At 47.7% G+C, this 22,751-nt stretch overlaps 1 protein-coding gene across 8 annotated transcripts in view; it reads right to left on the bottom strand.

Moving 5' to 3' along the window:
• Positions 1 to 22,751, bottom strand: part of ADCK1 (aarF domain containing kinase 1) — a 151,415-nt gene that overhangs the window by 20,949 nt on the left and 107,715 nt on the right. For 4 of the 8 annotated variants that reach the window (XM_045451698.1, XM_045451696.1, XM_045451701.1 and 1 more), the window contains 3 exons: positions 20,948 to 21,106; positions 10,219 to 10,377; positions 1,488 to 1,673 (listed from right to left, as the gene is read on the bottom strand). In XM_045451698.1, coding sequence (XP_045307654.1) covers positions 1,488 to 1,673; positions 10,219 to 10,377; positions 20,948 to 21,106 — 504 coding nt within the window. The remainder of the gene's footprint in view (positions 1 to 1,487; positions 1,674 to 10,218; positions 10,378 to 20,947; positions 21,107 to 22,751) is intronic. The other 4 variants (XM_045451699.1, XM_045451703.1, XM_045451700.1 and 1 more) reach the window with 3 other exon arrangements.

Here is a 22,751-nt window from a genome sequence, read left to right as displayed (position 1 = left end):
CTCAGAGCCTGGAGCCTGCTTCAGATTCTGTGTCTCCCTTTCTCTCTGCCCCTCCCCTGCATGCACTCTGTCTCTCTGTCTCTCTCTCTCTCTGTCTCTCAAAAATAAACATTAAAAAATTTTTTTAATAAAAAAATTTTAAATAAAATTTTTAAAAAGAATGAAAACAACAACAATCTTGCTTCCAAATCAGAGCACTAAGTACATGCTAGGCACCATGCTAAGCACTCGTGTGGTCCTCATAATCTTCGTAGAAGGAGGTACTGTCACTGCCCCCATTGACAGAGGCCACACAGACACCCGGAGGCCTGGGCTCCCAAACCACACACTCTCCTACCACTCTACTGGCTCATGTCCTGAGCCAGGGCATGGCTTCCTCCTCTGGGCCATCCCACCACTGGGACCACAGGCTCATCTTCATATGTTGCCTGGAGTAGGGAAAGGAAGAGCATTCACCTCTCTCCATTCCCTCCTCTCGCCTACCCAGAGTGCTAGATCATGTCATTACGATCCTTAACACCCTTTGTGACTCCCCAGGACCTCCAGGGTCCTGCCGGAGGTCTTCACTACCTGTGCCCACCCTATTCCTCCACTATTTCTCCCTGGAAACCCTGCCAAACTTCACCATTCCCTTCCCCTTCCTTGCAGTGCCATCGCTGCCCCCCCCCCCAACTCCTCTACCCCGCAGATCCCTACTCATCCTGTTGGGGAAGCCCACCCACAGCAGAGGCCAGCACTTCCTCCTTGCCGCTCTCTGGGATCTCGCCCACCCCCCTCCTGCTGCTGCGGGGTGGCGGCAAGGATTTAGCTGTGTACCCGACTGCAACACTAGGTGGGGAGCTCCTTAGAGAAGGGAAATATGTGTGGTCCCCTCTGAACCCACATACCCAGCTCATAGGAAGGACTACAAAAATGATGGGCGCTGTTGAAAAAGTACAATTCCACCCGTACCTGTAAGACCCTATGGCAATCAAGAAGAAGAAAATGGGGTACAGTCCCCACCCCACTGGCCAGCTTTCTTTCCCTGAGATCAACAGGGCAGAAGGTGGGAGACAGAAGCCTCACTTTTTTCATAGCTCTTTGAAGTAGAAGCAGTTGGCTCCTGCTGGCCCCTGCTGGCCTGATCCCTTGAGGTCTGGGAGTGGCAGGGAGAGGGGACAGCAGAAGTGGGAAGAAGCTGTGCCCATGCCCCACGGGGGCAGAAGAAGTAAGTCCCACAGATTTCACACCACTGTTCTCTGGGGCCGCTCAGCTCCGTGGGGTGCAGATGGCCCAAGAAGACACATGGTAATCACTTGTCCAGGCAGGGGCTACCACCAGGGCCTCAGCATGTGCCTGCACCCCACTGTGTGCTCCCAACCCCCACCTTAGGAGACAAGGCAGAGGACTGGACTGGACACCCTGGAAGGGTGCTTGGTGCTCAGCGACATTGTAATTCTTCAGTCAACAGGTCCATTTCAAGGCAGTGAGACCTCACCGGGACATACCTGCCCTCGGTGGGCAGCCCCGACAAAGCCCGTGTCCCTCGCACAGCAGCCATGAGAGCTCAACCTCACCTCGTTGACATCAATCTTGTTCTTCTCCATGTAGTCTCTGTCATTGACCTGGCCGCCATCCACAAACTCCATCAGAAGGACCCGCTTGGTGGACAGCTCCCAGTAAATGCGGGGGACCTGAAATGGGAAAGAGCAGGTCAGAAGGGCTGGCGGGCCAGAAGCTAGGGGCCAGGACCACAGAAAGGTACAGTGAGCCAGGCAAGGGCAGATGCTCCTGCCAGGAACAGGAGACGAAGCCTGAGCGGGACCTGAGCAGTAACAGGTGGGGAAAGCGAGGGTCGGGCCAAGACAGGAGGGCAGGCCAGGCTGCCTCCTCTGCCAGCAAGGCCTCTGGTCCTTCCGTTAGAGACCCCCTCCTGCTTGGGGACCATAGAACGGCTTCCCCACCCTCCTCAGTGCCTCCAGACACAATTAAGAGCCAAAAGTAAAACTGGGACTTACGGGAAAAGGTGTGGAGCCCCCCATACCTGAGCCAGAGTTGGCATTAAAAGCTATTTCCCTCTCTCACTAGGCCAATTGCAAGCTCCTCACATGAATCTCATCCCTTTGCCTCAGCTTCTACACCTGTGCAATGGATATATTATATGTATATGTTTATGAATGAGTTAACCAAAGAACAAATTTTTTTACTGGATGATAAATTTTTCAGTAAGGAAGTCCTGAGTTTTCTCATGCCTGTTTCTACAGGTCTTCTGTGGCAGACAATGCTGGATCCTAACCCAGTACCTATTCCCAATCCTCCTCTTCCCCAGAGATAGGAAAAACGAAATATTTTCCCTGCTTGCTTTGCAATCAGTATGGCCACAGGACACCGTTCTGGCTTATGAGTGGAGGTCTGCTAGAAGCTCTGGGAAGGTTTTTATTTTCTTCATAAAAAGGGATGTTTGTAAATGGTGCAGCTCTTCTTACCCTTCTGTCCTACTTTAAAGTGAATGTGAGGGGCACCTGGGTGGCTCAGTTGGTTAAGCGTCTGACTTCGGCTCAGGTCATGATCTCACAGTTGGTGAGTTCAAGCCCCGTGTTGGGCTCTGTGCTGACAGCTCAGAGCCTGGAGCCTGTTTCAGATTCTGTGTCTCCCTCTCTCTCTCTCTCTGACCCTCCCCCGTTCATGCTCTGTCTCTCTCTGTCTCAAAAATAAATAAACGTAAAAAAAAAAAATTAAAAAAAAAAAAAGAAAATGAATGTGATACCTGGAGCTGCAGCAGCTATCTTGCAACCATGAGGAAAAGTCCAAGAAAATCAGAGATGCCTGATACGGTCAAACCACTAACACAATATCAGCAGGCAACTGCTGTAAGCCTTCTTGCCATGTGAGGAAGATAAATCTTTTTTGTTTATGATACTCTAAATTGGGCTATTGGTTACCTGTAGACAAATGCATTCCTAATTGATATGCTCTCCAACTTCCTCGGACTCTAAGAACACCCAGTAGCCAAAAAAAAAAGAACAGATTTCACCAGGATTAGGCAGGAGGTCAGACCGCACCAATGGCTGCTGGGCTGCCATATGAGTGAGTGACAGCCAAGAGTGCCACCAATGCCAGGACGAAGGAATTACTGGGATATTTAGCATGTCACGTTTCCCCAACAACTTGATGGGCTTGTTTCCACATACAAATAAAGAAACTAGGGCAGCTAATTCAAGGGTTCTGGGGAATAAGGACTTCCCTCATCTCGACCCCCAAAACTCATCTGGCAGCAAGACCCCAGTGCTCAAGTCAAGAAACCTGTTTCCCTTCCTACTTCTGCTAACTCTGCCATGTCTTAGTCCAGCCACTTAACCTCCAATGCCTCAGTTTTCCTCCTTACAAAGGACTGTTCCTGCCCCACTGCAAGGAGCTCTGAGGATAACTGGGGCTGCGCATACCAGTAAAACACCCTGGGCTTCCTGGAACAAGGGTCCCAACTGAAGTCAAGGTGTCATTTGGGTTTGCTACATTCCTACAGTTTGGGCCATTTGAAAATCTGGGCTAGAGAAATCTGTGACTCTCTAGGACTGTGAACTGAATTTTCAGTCCTGCTTGGCACTTCTCAAAAGCTACCTTTAAAAATATGAGTGCAAGTTTGCTGTCCTTGACCATGGCTTCCAAAGGGAAGGGACACATTTTGGGGTTAAGTTCTTCCCTGGGTTTGTTTGCAAACCTAAGCTTGGCAGGGGGCACCAGGGGCTCCAGGGACATGAGGTCGAACCCCCATCTGGGTCTGCCTGGGGCAACATGGAAAACAGCTTGAAAGAGCCACAGATGGAATGAGAAAAACCCAAAGACTGGAGACTCTGGCGTTGTTAATAAGGGCAGTGGGAGGCTGTACTCCCCGCACCTCCACCTTTCTCCCTGGTCTCCCCCCAGATGCAACCATCCCTGTCTGACAACACGATGGCCCTCTGCGGCACCTGCTTAGATCTCAGATGACAGAACACCAAACCGGGAGGTAGAGAGCTTTGCCATGAGAGTTCAGGGAGGATGGCAACTGCCCCCCGATGGCGACACCACAGAAAGGACTTCAAAAGGCAGATCTGCTCCCTGCACAGTTAGGAGAAACTTGGCTGGACAGTGGGACGTAAGGTAGACAACTTGCTCCTAAGTTACCTTGTGGGCAGGAGGGTTTGAAGTGTAAGGTGAAATTTCCTTCACCCCAAAACCAGTGTTTCATCCCCATGCCTTACTCTTCTCCTCCCATCACAGTAGGGAAAGATGAAAGAGAATCATTTTAAAGAGGCAATGAGAAGAACCCACCACCTCCTCCAAACAAAACTGAACCTAGGGAGGTTCATGGCCAGCGAGGCCCAAGGGTCACACCCTGGCCATCAGGACTCTAGATCCAAAGTCTATCTCCTTGATAAAGATCACAGGCCCCACTCCCGTGGGCTCCACATACCCCCATGCTGGGGCCAGTCCTGATCCAAAGAAGGAAGGCACAGATTATGGAAAATTCAAGCTCAAGACCTTGGGCCTCAACCTCATAATCTGGCCCTGACCTCACACTTCTATTTTGTTCCTGCGCTTTGGTGAACACAACTGTGAAGCAGGCCCCAGTTTGCCTGGGCCAGTGCCCATCACCTCAGGGAGCCCAGGGAAGCAGAGCACAGACCCGGAGTCAGATCGTCAGGCTGGAGCCCTGGTTCTGCCACCTCCAAGCTATGTGACTGCAGGTACATTGCATGACCTCTCCGAGTGCCAGCTTTCTACCTGAAAAAAGGCGATGACATTGAAGCAACATCCCCAACTTCCCACTAGCATGTGTGGAGTCCTGGCACTCGACACAGCAGCACACACTTAGCACCGGCTAGACAAGCATCAGCTGCCATATGACAGTCGTGCAGAGTATCACAGGTGGTTCTGATACACAACCAGGGCTAAGAGCTAATACTACAGACAGTTCAGCACAATAAATTATTGTGCCCCATGAATTATCATGAAGGCAGAATAGCACAGTGATTTAACATGCAGGCCCTGGGGCCAGGTTGCCTCCATCCAGAACCTACCTCTGCCCCTTACGGGAAGCTGTGTAACCTCAAGCAAATGGTTTCATCTCTCTGGGCCTTAATCTCCACACCATTTACATGGGGCTGGCTAATCATGGCATTTCCCTCATATGGCTAGATAAGGATTAAAGAGCAAATACGAGGCGCCTGGGTGGCTCAGTAGGTTAAGCTCTGACCTCAGTTCAGGTCACAGTCTCATGGTTCATGAGTTCAAGCCCCACGTCGGGCTCTGTGCTGACAGCAGCCTGAAGCCAGCTTCAGATTCTGTGCCTCCCTCTTCTCTCTGCCCCTCCTTGTCCCTCTCACTCTCTCAAAATAAACAAACATTAAAAAGTAAATAGAGGCGCCTGGGTGACTCAGTCGGTTGAGCATCTGACTTCAGCTCAGGTCATGATCTCACGGTTCATGAGTTCAAGCCCCACGTCAGGCTCTGTGCTGACAGCTCAGAGCCTGGAGCCTGCTTCGGATTCTGTGTCTCCCTCTTTCTCTCTGCCGCTCCCCCATTCGTGCTCTGTATCTCTCTCAAAAATAAACATTTTTAAAAAAGTAAATATACACAAAGCACTTTTAAAAAGCTGTCTAACATTGCATAGACATGTGAAAATTATTAACTCACACTAATTATCATATATCAGTGGTTCTTAATCTTTATTGGTGGGAAATTATTCTCCAAAAGCATACACATCCCTCAAGATCTGCCCACAACTTCTGGACAGTCACAGGATCCTAACCTTGCACTAAGGAACCCTGGAGTGGCCCTGCTCTGGAGACGACCACTTTACCTACCCTGCCTTGACATGTGCAGGCGCACTCTCATGTCTTCCGGCCTCAAACCCCATGGCTATAAGGCTTCTCCCTCCTACCTTGTCCCCAGCTGTCCCCTGGGTTAGTCACAAACCTCACCGCATGCTCTGTCCCCTCCCCATAACACACACACACTCTGACTACAAATCCACAAATGCCCTGGTCTTGACCGTTCAGCCTGGCTGCCCTCTCGCCCTCTCCCAGTCTCCCTGACACCACATTTGCATTCAGAGCTCGTCTGAGGCTCCGAGATTTATGGCGTGGGGCTGAGGTTATTAAACCCCACTGGAAGATGCCTCACACACTGAGAGGTAAACTCTTCACTGAGGCTTAATTACGCACAGATGTTGTGATGGGGTGCCAGTGTGCAAAAGCAATCTATCTCCAGTTTTAAGAGCTGAACTGGGTTCACAGTGCAAAATTCGCTTCCCACTTGTTATGTGTTTAAGCAAAATTAATTACTCAGGAGCCCTAGTAGCACCATTGTCTTAGGAACAGTGTGTGGGTTTTAGAAGCAGCAGGTCGAATCGTTACATTAATTATTTACCCATTTGGCATCCTCATTTCAAAAATTTGTGTTATTATTATTATTACATGTCTTGGTCTGGCAGGCGCTAGTTGGCCTCAGCCAGAGGACGATCTGCTGTTTCCATGGGAACGGTGAAGGAGATGGTTCTGTTTGTCAGGTTCATAGTTCTGGTGCTGAGGAGCACCCCTGCCGGGTAAGAGGCAACAGAATGTCCTCAGGCGAGCACCAGAGATGAAATCAGAAAATCTGGGTTGTAGCCCTAGCCCCTCTACTCTAAGACTGCCATCTGTAAAAGGGGATGATGGCTGCTGGCAGGATTCAATGTCATGGTACCTGCAAAGTGTTCAGGGCAGCAGAAGAAACATTTAGTAAGGACTGCCTATCCCTTTGTACAATGAACACTTCTTGGAACCCCGCTCTGAGCTCCTTTATCCTGAGTATGCTCTCGGGCATCCACAGAAACACAGCAAAGTCTCTGCCACAGTATGTACCTACGTGCATGGCACAGACCTGCACTGGGGCAACAGTGTGTTTGTCCTCGCTAGATGGGAAGTTTGCTCAGGTAGAAGCCAAACCCTCTCCTACTCATCCAGGTCCCCCTAGCTCCTAGCAGAGCAACAAGCTCAGGAAATGTGAGATAAAGGAATGAAGGAACGGGATATGCAAGTAGAAGCAAACATAGTTTAGACTCCACAGCACTATGCTAATTAGTCTCACTCCTTGTCTAAGAGAGCCAAGTTTTTATTTTATTGGTGGCTTGAACTTCAAGGCTGGGGCAGGATTACCAAATCTAGTCTGCACATCTGGATTTACAGGCACAAGAGGGTCTGTACACACAGATTTACGAGGAAAAGCCAGTCAAGCGTCCAGCAGGCATTTAGACAGACCTGGCTCTCAACTCACTCAGAGTCAAACTTTGCCAATGGCTACATCTTTCACCAAAATCAGTGTCAAGACACTATATTGACCCACAGTTGCAGCTTCCCTCCCATAAGCTGAGCTTCAGGATTCTCAGGTGGCTAGTAGAAACACACCCTCAGTCTCCCCATCTCTGTTAATTAATCTGGATAGAAGTATAAACACTACCTCCATTTCTTCGGATGTCTTCAGAAGCCACGAACACTTTAGTCCAGAGCAGAAGACCTTCCCATTCAATGCACTGAAACACCCTCCTCCCCAAGAAGAGCACTGCTTGACTGTTTGCTCTGGAACAAGCACCTGGAGCTCCTAAAGGCTCTGTGACCTCCCTTCCCACATGCTCCAGGCTTCCTGAGTGAAGAGAGAAGGGCCTGATCTCTTCAAAGAGTTGAAAGCCAAGCTCTCTATACAGACTACCAGAGGGGCCCAGCCCCTGCACCATGAAGAGGAGCCCCTGGGTAAATGGGTCCACACCCCGCCACAGACCTAATGTGTTCTAAGAACAGTGGCGGTGACGTGCATCTCTCTCATCCCAACCCCCATGGAGCCCGTGGGGACCATCAGGCCAGTCCTCAAAGGCCAGCGCCAGTGGCAACCTCCTCGGCAGAGCCTTCCCTACCCTACCCTACTCCCTACCATGGGAGTCCCCTCTCCCAAATCTCTAGAACACTTACCAGTGGACCTCGTACAGAGCTGCTACTTCGTATCACTCAATAACATTCCCCTCAGGAGGAGTCTTCTGTCACCATATAGGCAGTTCTACAGTAGTTGAAAACACAAACTTTTTCCGACGTGACTGATCTACCCGGGGTCAGTTTGATCCTAATCCAAATTTTGCACTTGCTTCTATGGGCTGTCATCCACAGGAAGCACTGTATGACCTCAGGAAACTGCTTCAGCTGAACTGCACGACATGGGCACACACAACACACACAGACGCACACCTAAACGTCGCCACGTGCATACACCCACCATCATCACTTTCCATCCGGTTTCAGACGACCCTCCGTCCACACCTCAGAACAACACTCCAACAACTCCTCTGATGCCCAGTTTCACAAGCAGATGTCAAGGTAGAGGCCCGTGTTCTGCTGCCTTACGTACTTCTCAGCCATTTAATGTGTGCAAAAACTACACCACTGCTTTCACTAGGCTCCTACCTTCTTTTATTTTCTGGGTCACTGGTGACATTTCTTAAAATGTGCATTTTCTCTTTTGCGAATTGTCTCTTTTTGTTATTTTTTTTTACTGATGTGTAATTAACATACAACGTTCTATTAGTTTCAGGTGGGTGATTCAACAATTCTATACATTACTCAGTGCTCATCACAATAAGTGTACTCTTAATCCTATTTATCAATTTCACCCATCCCCCCACCCGCATCCCCCCCTTTGGCAACCACCAGTTTGTTCTCTGTATTTCAGCCTGTTTAGTCTTCTTTTGTTCGTCTGTTTTGTTTCTTAAATTCCACATGAGTGAAATCATATGCGGTCTTTCTCTGATTTATTTCACTTAGCACTACATACTCTAGTCCATCCAAGTTGATGCAAATGGAAAGATCTCGTTCTTTTTTGTGGCTGAATGATATTCCATTATATATATTGGGATATGTATAATATATAATATATACTGAAATATATGTAATATATATACTAGAATATATATATAATATATATAATGGCATATATATTATATATATTTCAGTATATAGTATATATATTATGTGTTATATATATTATTATATATATACATAATATATATTGTGGAATGTATATAATATATATAATGGATTATATATTATATAATGGTATATGTATATTATACATTATATAATATCATTATATATAATAGTATATATATTCCATCATATATAATATATATATTATATATACATAATATATATTATGGAATATATATATAATATATACAATGGAATATTATAGATGTGTATGTATATCATTTGGTAATATTATATACTGACTATATATATATGTAAGTACTGTACATATACATATATCACATCTTTATCCATTCATCTGTGGATGGACATTTGGGCTGCTTCCACATCTTCGCTTTTGTAAATAATGCCGCAATAAACACATTTCAAATTTAGTGGGCTTTTTCTTTGGGTAAATACCCAGGAGTGGAATTACTAGATCATATGTTAGTTCTGCTTTTAGTTTTTTGAGGAACTTCCAAAAGTGTTTGCCACAGTGGCTGCACCAATTTACATTCCCACTAAATGTGCACGAGGGTTCCTTTTTCTCCACATCTTCACCAACACTTGTTATTTCTTGTCTTTTTGATTCTAGCCATTCTGACTGGTACATGGTGATACCTCAGTGTGGCTTTGGTTTGCATTTCCCTGATGACAAGTGATGCTGAACACCTTTTCATGTGGCTGTTGGCACTGTGGTAAGCCTAGCCCTATTTTCCCCCCAAGAAGCCCTGTGGTTTCTGTTGTGTGATTTTTGCATCCTGTGGAGATTTCTAGGAAAACATACGTTGTATTATAACAGAACTGACTATATTAAGCGAGGTAATATACATACAATGGTAGGAACAGCGCCAGAGCTCAGCTGCGTTAGCTACGATCAGCAGCAGCAGCAGCAGCATCCCATGCTTCACGGAGGCAGAGACCCAGCTTTAAGGCCCTCGGGTAGCACTCAATGTCTCAGAATTGCCAATCATTCAATAAACATCTGTTTGACTGACAGGCCAATGATCACATTTGGCATTTCTTTGTAATGCTACCTTCAAGAGCTTTAAGGAGCAACACTAGGGACCAATCATCCATCCTCGGAAAGAAGACTCAGGAAGGGGGCATCCCCACTCATGTCCTGCAGGGGGAGTGTTCAGGGCAGGGACGGGCCTTCCCTGTGCTCTCTCACCAGACCACCTTGCCTCCACTGCCCTGCCCCTCCCACCTTTAAGAAGTCAATGTGCTTGAGCATTTGGGCCACTCTCTCAGCATTCCTCCCTTCGTTGAGGAAATCCAGCTCCAAAGGCAGGTTCTTCTTGGCCTCGTCCACCAGCCACATGAATTCAAACTCTGGAAACAGCTGCTTCACAGCCAGGACGAGCACCTGAAATGCACCAAACACCCCGTCAGTCAGCCCACGGCACCCACCACAGAAGCTCGGGTCCCTGCCCTCCCGCCTGGGTCCAGGCAGAAACAGCTCCCCAGGCCTCCTCTGAAGTAAGGCCTCCCTGCTCCCCAGGGGCCCATCTCTGTAGTTCAAATCCAAGAGGATAAAAGCCCAATAGCTGCCAGCAGCCACGACTCCCATGTGCCAAGCCCTCCCCGCATGCCCAGTGCTGGGCTGAGCGCTTATATCATGACTCCATTTGGTCTTCACAACTCTGGGGCATCAACCATATGCACTTATCCCCATTTTATAAACAAACAAGTCAAGGCTCTGAGAGTTTATAGGACTGTCCCAAATTCGCCCAGCAAGGAGGCACCGAGTCAGGACTCCACTTGAGTCGACCTCGCCCCCAAACCCTTGCTCTTCCTCACTTACTCAACTGCTGCCTTCAGCCTTTGCTGCTCCCAGACTTGTCCCTCATGGTCCTGTTTACAAAGGGCAGGAAGGGTGCTGCAACTGTGTGGCATTTTGTTATTTCTTAAGCTGAGCAGTGGATACACGAGTATTTATAATGTGATTTTTTTTATACTTTTCCCTTGTCTAGAATATTTCTTGATAAAAAGTACACTGCAATAAGAAAACAAGGCTGGACAAGACAAGAGGAGTAAGAGACAAGGGATGTGACTACTAGGACAAAAAGCTCAGGTTTCTGGCAATTTGGCCACCTTTGGATTCTTGAGTGAGAACACGATGAAAAGCAGGATTTTAGTGGACTTACAGGGCATTTATCAGTTTAGTAATATGAAATTAAACAACCCTGGCAGAGAACAGGAGCCCAGTGATATCTGCAGAGTATGCCACGTCCCCTCCATGGTCTGGGACTCAGTTCTGAGGCTGCTGCACACTGGGGCTCTAGGTTTAAGATGATCTAGAAAGTTCATGGATGATGGCTCTGCAGTAGGTGACAAGGGGGAGGCCAGGAACATGGGAGATGTTCCAGTATTCCCCAAGAGAAACACAGAAGGCAACTCTCCTGTTCTACTATAAGCCTTCCTGTCAGTGTTCAAAGTGATCAATCCTCCCAGAAATTCTTGACATGAATAATAGTCCAAGTTCTCTGAGAATACCCATCACTACCCCATGGTTACACCAAACAGCAATGAGCAAGAATTAGAAAACCATGGGCCCATTGGTACCAAGAGACCTACCCCATCTTTTGTGGACTGAATGTTTGTATCCCTCTCCCAAAATTAATGTTGAAGTCCTAATCCCCAAGAGATGGTGTTTGGTGATGGAGCCTCAAGGAGGTAATTAGGTTTAGATGAGGTCATGAGGGCAGGGCCCCTATGATGGGATTAGTGCCTGATAAGAAGAGGAAGAGACAGAGTGCTCTTCCATGTGGGGGCACAGAGAGAAAGTGGTTCTCTTCAAGCCAGAAAATCCTCACCAGGAACTAAATTAACCAGCACCTTGATCACAGACTTCCAACCTCCAGAACTATGAAAAATAAATGTTATTTAAGTCACCTAGTCTATAGTATTTTGTTACAGCAGCCTGAAAAGACTAAGACGCCATCCCATCTATCCATAAGGACTCACAGAGCCCCAGCTATGAAGCTTGTCATATGCTTCCTTTTGTCCTGGTCTGTATCATGCCCAACACGGTTATAGGTACACACGATACAAAAGAAAGAGATCTAAAGCAGGGCCATTAACTACAAGGCATTTACGGCTTTGTTTTTAAACCCTATGTCCCAGACGATGTACCAGATGCCATTCTAAAGGAATCACCACTCAGAGTTATTACACTCAATTCCTATCAAAACCCTTTTTAATTACATTCTGCTGCAGTCTAATTTCTTTTAAGTCTTGTCTAGTCTTTCATGAGCTAGACCTGTGACCTTATGATAATTGATTTAGTTTATGTTTTGTTTCTGTTTGAGTCACACAGAGCTAGGAAGGAGAGGTGGCAAGAGTGAAGCCCATACTACATGTGTCAGAGCCCAGCACAGGGAGCAGCAGTCCCCGGGGCATCGCCTCTCATCGCCATGCCCTCAGACAGCCCTCAGCTGCCACCAATGGGGAGGCAGAGCCGGTGCACAGGAAACAGAAGCACTTGTCCAGGCCACACCTGTCAGCTGAAACACCTGAATTCTACTCTCTGGGCTCCAAGTTCAGGGAGAAACCTCTTGGACATTTTGCTCCAGCCTAAGTTCCAGAAGTTCTCACCCAGGAGGGCCAAGGAAAGGAACCACAATGGGACTCAGTCATTTGTTTGATCAGTATTTACTGATTACCTCCCAGGCAGTTACCCTGGGCCAGACATGGGCATACACAGGGAGCTACATGTACCCTAGTGGGGTCTCTACCTGGGGATGAAGCTTCTGGCCAAACCATAAATCCTCATCATTTATTGTATGGTCACTGTTATTTGTGACACTTTAAACTATCATTAATATCCAAACAGCATTGAAAGGCATTTTAAAGATTTTTCTGTTACTAATCAATTATATAATTAGGCATTACTAGTACAATTGGTTATAAATACCTAATGTCATTAATCATAAAAGCAAAGACTTTATTGATTGATATTAATTGCTAATAGCTAATCAGTAAACCAATTCGTAATCCAAAAAACTTTACAGTACTCATAAAGCTGGTTTCTAAAGCATTGCATGCATAGTGGGTGAGTCACTCCCTTGGTTAACATAAAACAAGAGAGTCTATTTGAATGGAAGTTAGTGGCTCACAGCTTGATAAAAGGATACCATCCCCTTTAGAGTAAGTTTACCAACTTGAAAATGTGATGCTGGCTATGAAGCCCAGAAGATGTACATACTCACATAATTTTGTACATAATCGAGGGGAGTTACCAACCCCTTGAACTTCAAGGGGGTGGGGAGATGGGTCAGTCATCTGGTCCAAATCTAAAATGGCTTGGATTGCTGCCATTTTAGACTTTTCATGGCTGAGGAGAATAAAACAAAACAGTTTCACCTTCTGTTTTCATTCAATTTCTTTCCTAAGAGCCTGCCCTAAGTAGATTGGTTGAAGTTTTCCCTTTTTGACAACAGCTGCAGCCAACTAAAATAAAACAGGTGTTGTTATCAATTTGGCTTTTTTGAGTTTTCTCCCAAGATGTATCTTCTCCATAAAATTCTTCCAAAAGCCAATGTCTCCACCAGTGCCTAGCATGTTCTCAATACTCAGCAGATGTTTATTGAATATTCACGTGAATGAGTGAATAAATGAATGAACAAATCAACATTTCAAAGGGTTTGTCCTCTCCCCAGAGAATAATATGTTCACATGTGCGTTATTCAAATACATCAAATTTTTCTATTTCTCAGGTTTTGGTGGGAAGAGGGATTACCTCTGAATTTTCGGTAAACACAATTTTGGAATGCCTGAGAATCTTCTACGTGATTTGAAACCTTATGAATCAATCGAGGTATGTTCAACCATTAATATTTCCTTCAAGGTGGAATAATGAAATTATTTTCCTATAGGGTCATTGGCTCACAGGAAGAAAAATCAATTGTGAGCCACACAGAAATATAATGGAAAAATTGAAAGTCACATCAAAGTTTGAAAACTACCGATTGCCATTTAAAACAACAAAAAAATGGAAATTATCATTATTTAGTGACTACCCCATGCCAGGCACTGTGCTACGAGGCACTTTCTATACATGCTCTCATTTAATCCTCTTCTTGCCCATTTTACAGAGAAAGAAGGCAGTTCCAGGAGGTTAAAGAATTTCTCAAGGTCACATAGCTTGTAATTTCAAATGCAGGACTTGGACCCAGGCTTTTTTCACTCTTTTCTTTATGCAAGCCTGACTCATGCAATACAATACAGGACAATACAATAGGAAGCTTGAGATAAGGCATAAAAAGAACTGTTGTGAACTGTTAAAACCAACTGAAATAAGAACGACTATTATTAAGTTATTATATCTTATAAAAGAAATAACGCTTTATGGGAAAACAGCACACTAAATAGAACGCCTGCACGGATCTGAACTGGTAAAAAATGCATGTTCGACAAGGATCGAAAATCAATTCAGAGTGATGTAAATAGCTTGCCATTCACAGGGTTTATCTTTGTTCTGATAAGTTATTAAAGTGCACAGTTTTTAGAAAAGAGAATGATAGGGTGAAGAGAAGTTTCCATGGGATAGTCTATCTCTGGGGTTTTTTTAATGTATTTTATAGAAAATAAAATCAGCTATTGGGAGTCTGTGCCAACACAAACATTACCTAGCCACCCACTGTTCAATCAACACATTCAGAAAAGAAACAAGATGACAGACAGCATGCACTGAAAATGTTGTTCAAAAAAAGTCAAAAACATGACCGTCATGGGTCTTTATTTTTAGAGGCCCTTGGGATGGGCCAGAGGATATCAAACAGTGGATTCTGGTGCTCAGACCAGAGTCCCACCCCTGTGTGGCACAGCACCTTGGGGACAGGACTTAGACTCTTTAGAGAGTGACAGAGCACGAGAGTATTCATCATCAATTTCAGAAGCTTACGAGACAACAGGGGGTGATACGGGGTGCTGCTACTGGGACCTGGGTATTATGGTTTTACCACCAGCTCACACGTCGTCTGAGTCCTGCCGTGTCTCTAACAGTGAGAACGGCAGTGAGGTCCAGCCTGCTGAGCTCCCTGCTCCTGTGGGTGGCCAAGAGCTGCTGCAAAGCCAGCCAGCCAGCAGCCGAACAGACTCGGCCGTGTCAGTTCACCCCTTCCTGCTGAATCATTGTTCCAATCTCTGGGCCCAATGAGTCTGGCTCTGGACAGCCACTCAAATCAATAAGAGTCACTGGCCGTGCATCTAGAAGTAGAGGTGCCCCAACTATTAAAGGGACAATATCAGGTGATAATGACAAAGCTGAAAAACACCCTTGGCTGTGCCTTTGTCTTTTGTGCAAAGTCACCAACACCATCAGGTTCATCAAACACCATTTACTGAGAGTCGGCTTCCACCTGGCTGCCACCATTCAACAGTCTACCCGAGAGACCGTCCCCTTCCCCAAGAAAAGTGCCAGGTTCGCAGGAAATACAAAACACTAAGGTCGCCTATGCTACTAGGTGCCAACCCAAAAGCCATTTCCCTCACCTTCCTGGCTAACAGAACCCCAATTTTGTGCATCTTTCATGTCCCCCAAGGAAGGCAGGTCTCAGTCGGAGAAGGTGAATCATGATCAAGTCTCTTACGTCTCTTGCCAAGATTGATTTAGACTTGGGCATGCGGCCTACTTCTGGCCAATGAGATATGAAGGAAATTCTGTTGAGGGGCTCTTTTTTGATAAGGAATAGGAGGGAAGAAACAGGCCCTCTTTGGCACGGGATGTCACCTACTTGTAATAGCAGGAACTGCTGCAGCTATTTTGGGACCATGAGGAGCACTACCTTAGAAGGACAAGCCAGGATGTGGAGATGGCAAAGTAGAAGACAAAAGGAACCCGGTCCTTAAAAACCACAGTGAAAAGGGCTGCTGGTGGAGTGTTGGGTGGGTGGATGGGCTAAATGGGTGATGGGCATTAAGGAGGGCACTTGTTGGGATGAGCAATGGGTATTATATGTAAGTGATGAGTCACTGAATTCTATTCCTGAAATCATTATTACACTATATGTTAATTAACTTGGATTTAATTTAATTTTAATAACAATAACAATAAATTATTAAAAAAAAAAAACAGTGCTGTGCTGGATCAGTCAACCTTGGAGCAGTCAACACTATCTCTGGCTGTCTTGGAATGTGATATGATACAGGCTACTATCATTTACACCACTTTTAATTGGATTTTTCTGGTACTTGCAGCAGAAAGCATCTTAGCTGATACAACTGGTAGTAGCCCCCCCACCTCCTCACTCTCAAAAACCTCACTCCCAAACCTGTCCTTATAGCAGACATGAATTTAGATTTACAAGCTCACTTCTTACACTGCAAATATTCAAAGGTTAAGCCTATTAGTCACTCTCTCCTTACTATGAATTACTCTGGTCAGATTATCTTCCTCTCAAGACCATGCTGTGAGGAATCATAGGGTTGGAGAGGAGAGAGGGACAATAGTGTGCAGTGAAAGGGAAGCATGAGGACACGAAATACCCGCAGTGGTCATAAAAGAAAGCACCAGAAGGCTATGTTTTTCCTCTCCCTTGTCTCCAAGTTTCTGGTGGCTAAGGTCACCCCAATGCCCCCTAGAAATCATTCTTCTCCTGCTAACACACACGACAACCTTTCTGGGGTTTTCATTCCTAAATAGAAAATGAAATGAGCTTTCCAGTTAGGCTCTTCTTAGTTTTACAGAGAAGGGTGAGGCCAGGTAGGACACTTTTCCACCAGAGACCAAGCCCAGTGAGAAGGCAGTGCCACTGGTGCTGCTGTGAACGCTGATGTTGGACAGAGGTCACCTCGTTTCCGGCTTCTCTTCTAAAGGCGATGAGTACAGATCTCTGATCAGCCTTGCGACCCCAGCCCCAGCACTGCCTCGGTCACTGTGCATGAGCCACTCTGTGTGTACTCGGCACACAGTTGTCAGGCTGTACTTCCCAAGAAAAGCATCTGATGCTTATCTCCAGGAGGAGGATGCCAAATCTTTATTACCGCTATTATTGCTATTGACCTGACAGCCACCGTTACTTAGAGAATGAGGCTCTGAGTACAGAAATGCCAGCAGCGGTTCTCCTAAACCAAGTGGGTCCTGATGGCACCACTAGGGACAGGAGTGGCTGCTGGGTCCCAGGACACCCAAGGATGCTCCAAGGCTCCCAGCTGACTCCCAAGTATGGCTGTTCCGTAGCCACTGACAGGTGCTCCAGAAAACTTGGGTTTCCAGATGGATGCCCAGTGCCACTCGGGAACCCTGCTCCCAAGCCCTGGTCAGCTCCCTTTTCCATCACACAAAGCAGCTATTCCAAACCTTCACCCCCACCCTGGGCCTCCAATGCCACCTCCTACCCCCTCATTCTCAGCAGATGGTCTTGCCTCCCACTGCAGCGAAAAAAATAGAGGCTATCAGGCTGGTACAACTCAGCTGCCCACTTTCCCTCCATCATCCCCCTCTGCCCCACACACTCATCTGTGTGCAGCCTCACCATCTTCCTCTAGTTTCAGTCTAGGCTGATTGAGGCTAATGCTTCCACCCACGTCCTTAGAGCCGAACCCCGAGAGTCTCCCCCAGAATCAGATCTGTCAGTTACTTCTCTTTCCTAGATCTCCAGTCCCCCCACACTCCATGGCCACCCTCCCCATCAGCAACAACCTGCTCCAGTCCCCGCCTCTAATCCTGTGCTTTGCTCTAAGCACGACATGGTCCTCCCCAGTGTCATGGCCACATCTGAGAAGAGTGTCCTACATCAACCGTCTCCACTACCTGGGGCCTCAGTTTTGTCCCACCCCTTCACCCCATTCTCCTTGCTCCCTCCACAGGACTCCCAGTAACCAAATCCGAAAGGCCCTTTCCAGAGCTTTACTAATTTTATCTCCAATTTGACAGCACTGAGTAATACTGGCAGACTGTATTTCCCCAAATGGCTGCAACAATATCTCCCACTCTGATGCTCTTCTAGAACCTGGTCGCGCAGAGGGGGCTTTTGTGACTCTTGTTCTCACCAACAGAGTAAGGAAGAAGTAGTGCTAGGCTAGGTCATAAAAGTGTCCGGTGCTTTCAGCCTTATTCTCGTGGGACGCTTGCTCTTTGAACCCAGCCACCATGCTGTGAGGAAGCCCAAATAGCCACAGGGAGGCCTACTCGGAAGGACCCAAGGCCCTGCCCACAGCCCCCACTGAGCTGCCAGCCATGTGAGCGAGCCACCTGGAAGCAGATCATCAGCCAGGCACCCTCACTGGCACCGCATGAAACACTGGTGAGTCTCTCTACCAACCCTACCCGACTGCAGATTCATGAGCAAAGCACACGACCATTGTTTTAAGCTGCTGTTTTCTAACTCTCTTCTTGAATGGTTTCCATTGCATGTAGCAGCACTGCTCAGTCCTGGTCCTCCTTCAATCTCTCTGGCCTTGCCCTCTCCATTCCTGTGGGGGCTTATCTTCCTGGGTATACACCCCCCATGACGGTGTTCCTCACAGCTCTTCCCTTGCCCTCTCCTTTTCTCTTTGCCTGACCTTCCTAAGTGACCTCAACTACTCCCCCAGATTCAGCTACCTACCATGAGCGTCCCTGCTGTTAAATCCTACATCTCTATTTCCATCCTGAATGCAAACCAGCAGAGCGATCCCCATCCAATCTCCTGACCACAGTATCTTACACCCCACGGTGGTTCCACCACCCGTCCTCCCTTGTTCTGAGGTCATCCTGACGCTACTGATCTCATAAGAAACTGCATTTCCCAGGCTCCGTTGCTAACTGGCTTCCATCTAGGCTTGGCCAGATGGGGCAACACTGGCAAAACGCTGAGGCAGGGCCTGTGGCTCCACCTCCCAGGTGATGGGCCCTACGGCTGTGATCGGCCTCTCAGAGGACCGGCTCATCGTGGGCCAGCTCCACTGGGTGGCCCCAGCTCCTGGGGTCCAGAGAACCATCTCTTCTCCTTGTCCCTCCACCATGAGGGTGGCAGAGGCTTCCTGCAGTTGGTAACTGTTTCACCATCCCATTTGTCTTCTCTGCAATTCCATCCCCTGGGAGCCCCATTTTCTGTTGTTTTTTCTTAAATTTTATTTATTTATTTTTGGGAGAGAGAGAGAGCATGAGTAAGGGAGGGGCAGAGAGGGAGACACAGAATCCAAAGCAGGCTCCAGGCCCTGAGCTGTCAGCACAGAACCTGACACGGGGCTCAAACCCACAAACCGTGAGATCATGACCTGAGCCAAAGTCGGTCGCTTAACGGACTAAGCCACCCAGGCGCCCCAGCCCATTTTCTGTTTTAAATTCCCTCTGTTGGAAATACCTAGAGCAATTTTCTTTCCTCCCGACTGGACCCTGATGGATACACTGGTTAAAGGCATCCATATTTAATCATTTAAGCCAGAAACGTACAATTTGTTTTATTCTCCTCCTTTTCATTCATGCCGGTATTTGCTACCACCCCATGTAAAGCTGGTCACAAAGTCCTGATGAGTCTGTCCGTTGAGCCCATCCCTCCCCTTCACTCCCATTCCCCTGCCTTGGTTCATAACAGTATTTCTGGTTCCGACCAGTACAGCAGCCCCTCCGTTAGTCTCCCTGGCTACAGTCTTTCTGCCTTCCAGTATATCCTCCAGACTGCCAACAGACTTTTGTTTCTAATGTACATCGGATCATGACATTCCCCTGATTTGAAATTCTTGAGTGGTTCCCCACGGACTACAGCAGAGAATCAGATCTGCTCAGTTCCACAGCAGTTCCATACTTGCTGCGTATGCTGTTCTATGCCTTCGCCTGCAAGATAAGGCCCTCCGTGCTGTCCTGTCGACCTCCTCAGCCCCATCTGTAACCATTCCCAGACACATCACCTGAACCAGCTCAAGTTCTCCTCTAAGCACACCCTGTTTCTCTGAGACTCAGGCCTCGGCACAGGCTGGGCTATCCTTCCCCCACCTGGCTATCTCACCGGAGCCTCAGTGAAGCACCTCCCCGACCCAGGACGCCCCCAACAGACCAGGCACAGAGTTGACAGCACTGTGCACACACCCCTTTCGTGGAACTCATATCCCCACACGGTGGCTGTTTGTGTCCAGACCTGCCCTTCTGCTAAACAGGGATGAAGACAGAGCTTCCTCACTCCTGTGTCCCCAGCACTCATTGGTGCCTGATGCAAAAGAGACCTTCCATGTGTGTGCGAAATTTAGTCAAGGTAAGCTGAGGAAACAAACTAAGAGTCCAGAGTGAGGAAAGGAATGGAAGGGAGACAGCAGACAAGGGGAGGGACATGCTGGCAGGTTAAATGCACTGACCTTCCAGGCCGGGTGCTGGCTACCGCCCAGCACCTGGCTCACCCTCCCTTGCTCTGCGGACAGAGCTAGAAAAGTCCAGAGACACAGTCTTCCATCAGGGCTTTTCCCAGGAATGTTTTTAGGTAGACAGGGCTTTTCCCAGGAATGTTTTTAGGTAGACAAGCTTGTTCACTCAAAACATGGGAGATGAGCATACAGTCTACGTAAATATTTCTATGTGATCTTCCTGTCACTTCTACATCCCTGGGTTGACCACATGCTCCCTTCTGTTATAAATTAACAAATTAAGCTGTAACTTTTCTACCCCCAAGGAAATCACTTTTGGTTCATCTCATTTCTACAACATGCAACTGAGGTCTCCTTGGCCCCAACAGCTGCCCATCATGTTCTGAGACCATCCCCAGATAGTTCCTAGGAACAAATTAAGAAGAACTGACCAACCCAGCCAAGGGCCCACCCCCCCCCCACCCCACCCCACCCCACCCCAGTCATAGCATAGTCACAACACTTCCTTTGTCATGGTCTCAACCTTTCCTCTCCTGCCTTGCTGCTCAAAAGGTCACACTCCACCCAGCTGCCTTGAACCAGTGTCACAGAAGCCACCTAGTTTCCAGAGAAATATAGAATGACGATAAAGGAAAGAGAAAGGGGAAAGCTCTCACCTCCATCAGGAGAATGTCCTTCGAGCTCTGAGCCTGTACCTTTGGATGCTGGACCTTCACAGCCACTGTCCGCCCATCATGCAGCACTGCCTTGTGGACCTGGGCCAGGGAGGCGGCCCCCAGGGGGGTGTCATCAAAGCTCATGAACAAATCATGGATCTGTCAAGAGTGGAGAGAGAATGGAGCGAATAAGATGACCCAATTCAGTGAAAGGGGCCAAGAGGATGGGCCAGGGCCAGTGCTGCCTGATGCCCCGAAACAGACTTTCTGCTCCACCGGTTGTATGTCAACCCAGCACCTTGCCTGGGCTCCCTGCTGCCATGGAGATTCCCAGCAAGCATCTGGAGGGAGAGAGAAAACACATGTGGAGGGTGTGTCCCCATACACATGCATGGGTGCTCAGAGCACCTCCATTTAAGGCCAAAGAAGTGCTGTCTAGAATGTTCAGAATGGAGTACCGTCTGCTCATTTAATTATGCAACATTGCACCCCTGGGACTCTCATGCGCACACATAAAATCAAGAGTAAGCAGAACCAGGGCACCAGACAGCCCAAGGCAGGGATCAGATATTCCAACCAGCCAACATGGAGAGCTCAAGGGATCCCAGGCTGGAGACTCCAAACCTAACAGCCACCTCTTGTTCCTGCTGGAGCAGCAGGCTCAACGTGGGTCCTCAAGCCCACTCTCAGCCAGTGGAGCCGAGACCCAGCAGGGACCCAGGGCCGCACACCCCAGCCTCGCTTTTGACCCCTACTTGCAATGCCACCAAAGGGAGCCTTGGGCAGATCCCTTGCCCTTTGTCTATGAAATGGAACATGTACTCCTAACTTTTTTGCCTTCTCTTCTCTTCTTCCTTCCTTCCCTCTTAGAAATGCCATACCAAATTTTCCTAAAGGAAAAAAGTCTTTCTGACTTGAGTGGTCACACCTACATGGTCCAGATATGAATATTCTACCAGATGGGAAGGAGGTCCCCAAAAACCTCTTGCCAAAATGTCCAAGGCTGAAATTCTCACTCCCTCCATTTCTTTAAGTCCCTGTATAGCCTCCCAATCCTGGAAGGTCCAGACATTCTCACACACACACATAAGTGTGCCTATGCATGCTTAGTCCCAAGGCCCTCCTTCTCATGTCCCCCAGGCTCTCACACCCATTCAGTCTTCTTGCCACCCCCCTTCTGCAGCAGGCACTCCACCCTGCCCCACAGCCCCCTCCTCCCCTGGGGCTTCAGCAGTCAGACAGCCCATGGCCACCATCCCATCCCTCTGTTTGCTAGGCTGCACTAGTAGCTTGCTAATCTCCCTCATAAATCACTCCCTCCAGCCCTGTCATCATTTCTGTATCTTTCACTAAACTCCATCCCATTTATCAACATCCTTTGGAGGTCAAAGGTCCAGGCAACATGGGAGGGGCCCACACTTCTGTCACAGGAGATGGGTATGGATTGGCTTCCCTGTCCCCCTTCTTCTTCCTGGGTTTTTATTTGTACTCCTCCCAGTGCCTATTTACCCGCCTCCTTCCCCAACCATATACTTGTCTCTTTCCCTCCCTCCTGAGTTCAAGGCTCCCTGAGGGCCAGATTCTCCCTTACATCAATCACCCCAAGTCTCCCCATACAAGAACCCTTTATTCTGGACTTGGGCTTGGATTGGGAGAATGAAAGAACCACCATCCTGTAAACCTCATCAGAACATCGGCTTCAGGTGGGCAGGGATTTTTGTCCGTCTTGTTAGCTGTCGAATTCCTTGCACTTAGAAGAGCGTCAGAACCAGTTGGTGCCAAACACATATTTGTTGAAAGACTG

Source organism: Leopardus geoffroyi, chromosome B3 (assembly GCF_018350155.1).
Source record: "Leopardus geoffroyi isolate Oge1 chromosome B3, O.geoffroyi_Oge1_pat1.0, whole genome shotgun sequence".
Lineage (NCBI taxonomy): Eukaryota > Metazoa > Chordata > Mammalia > Carnivora > Felidae > Leopardus > Leopardus geoffroyi.
The sequence above is the reverse complement of the archived record's forward strand: the minus strand, read 5'-3'. Positions and strand labels throughout refer to the sequence as shown.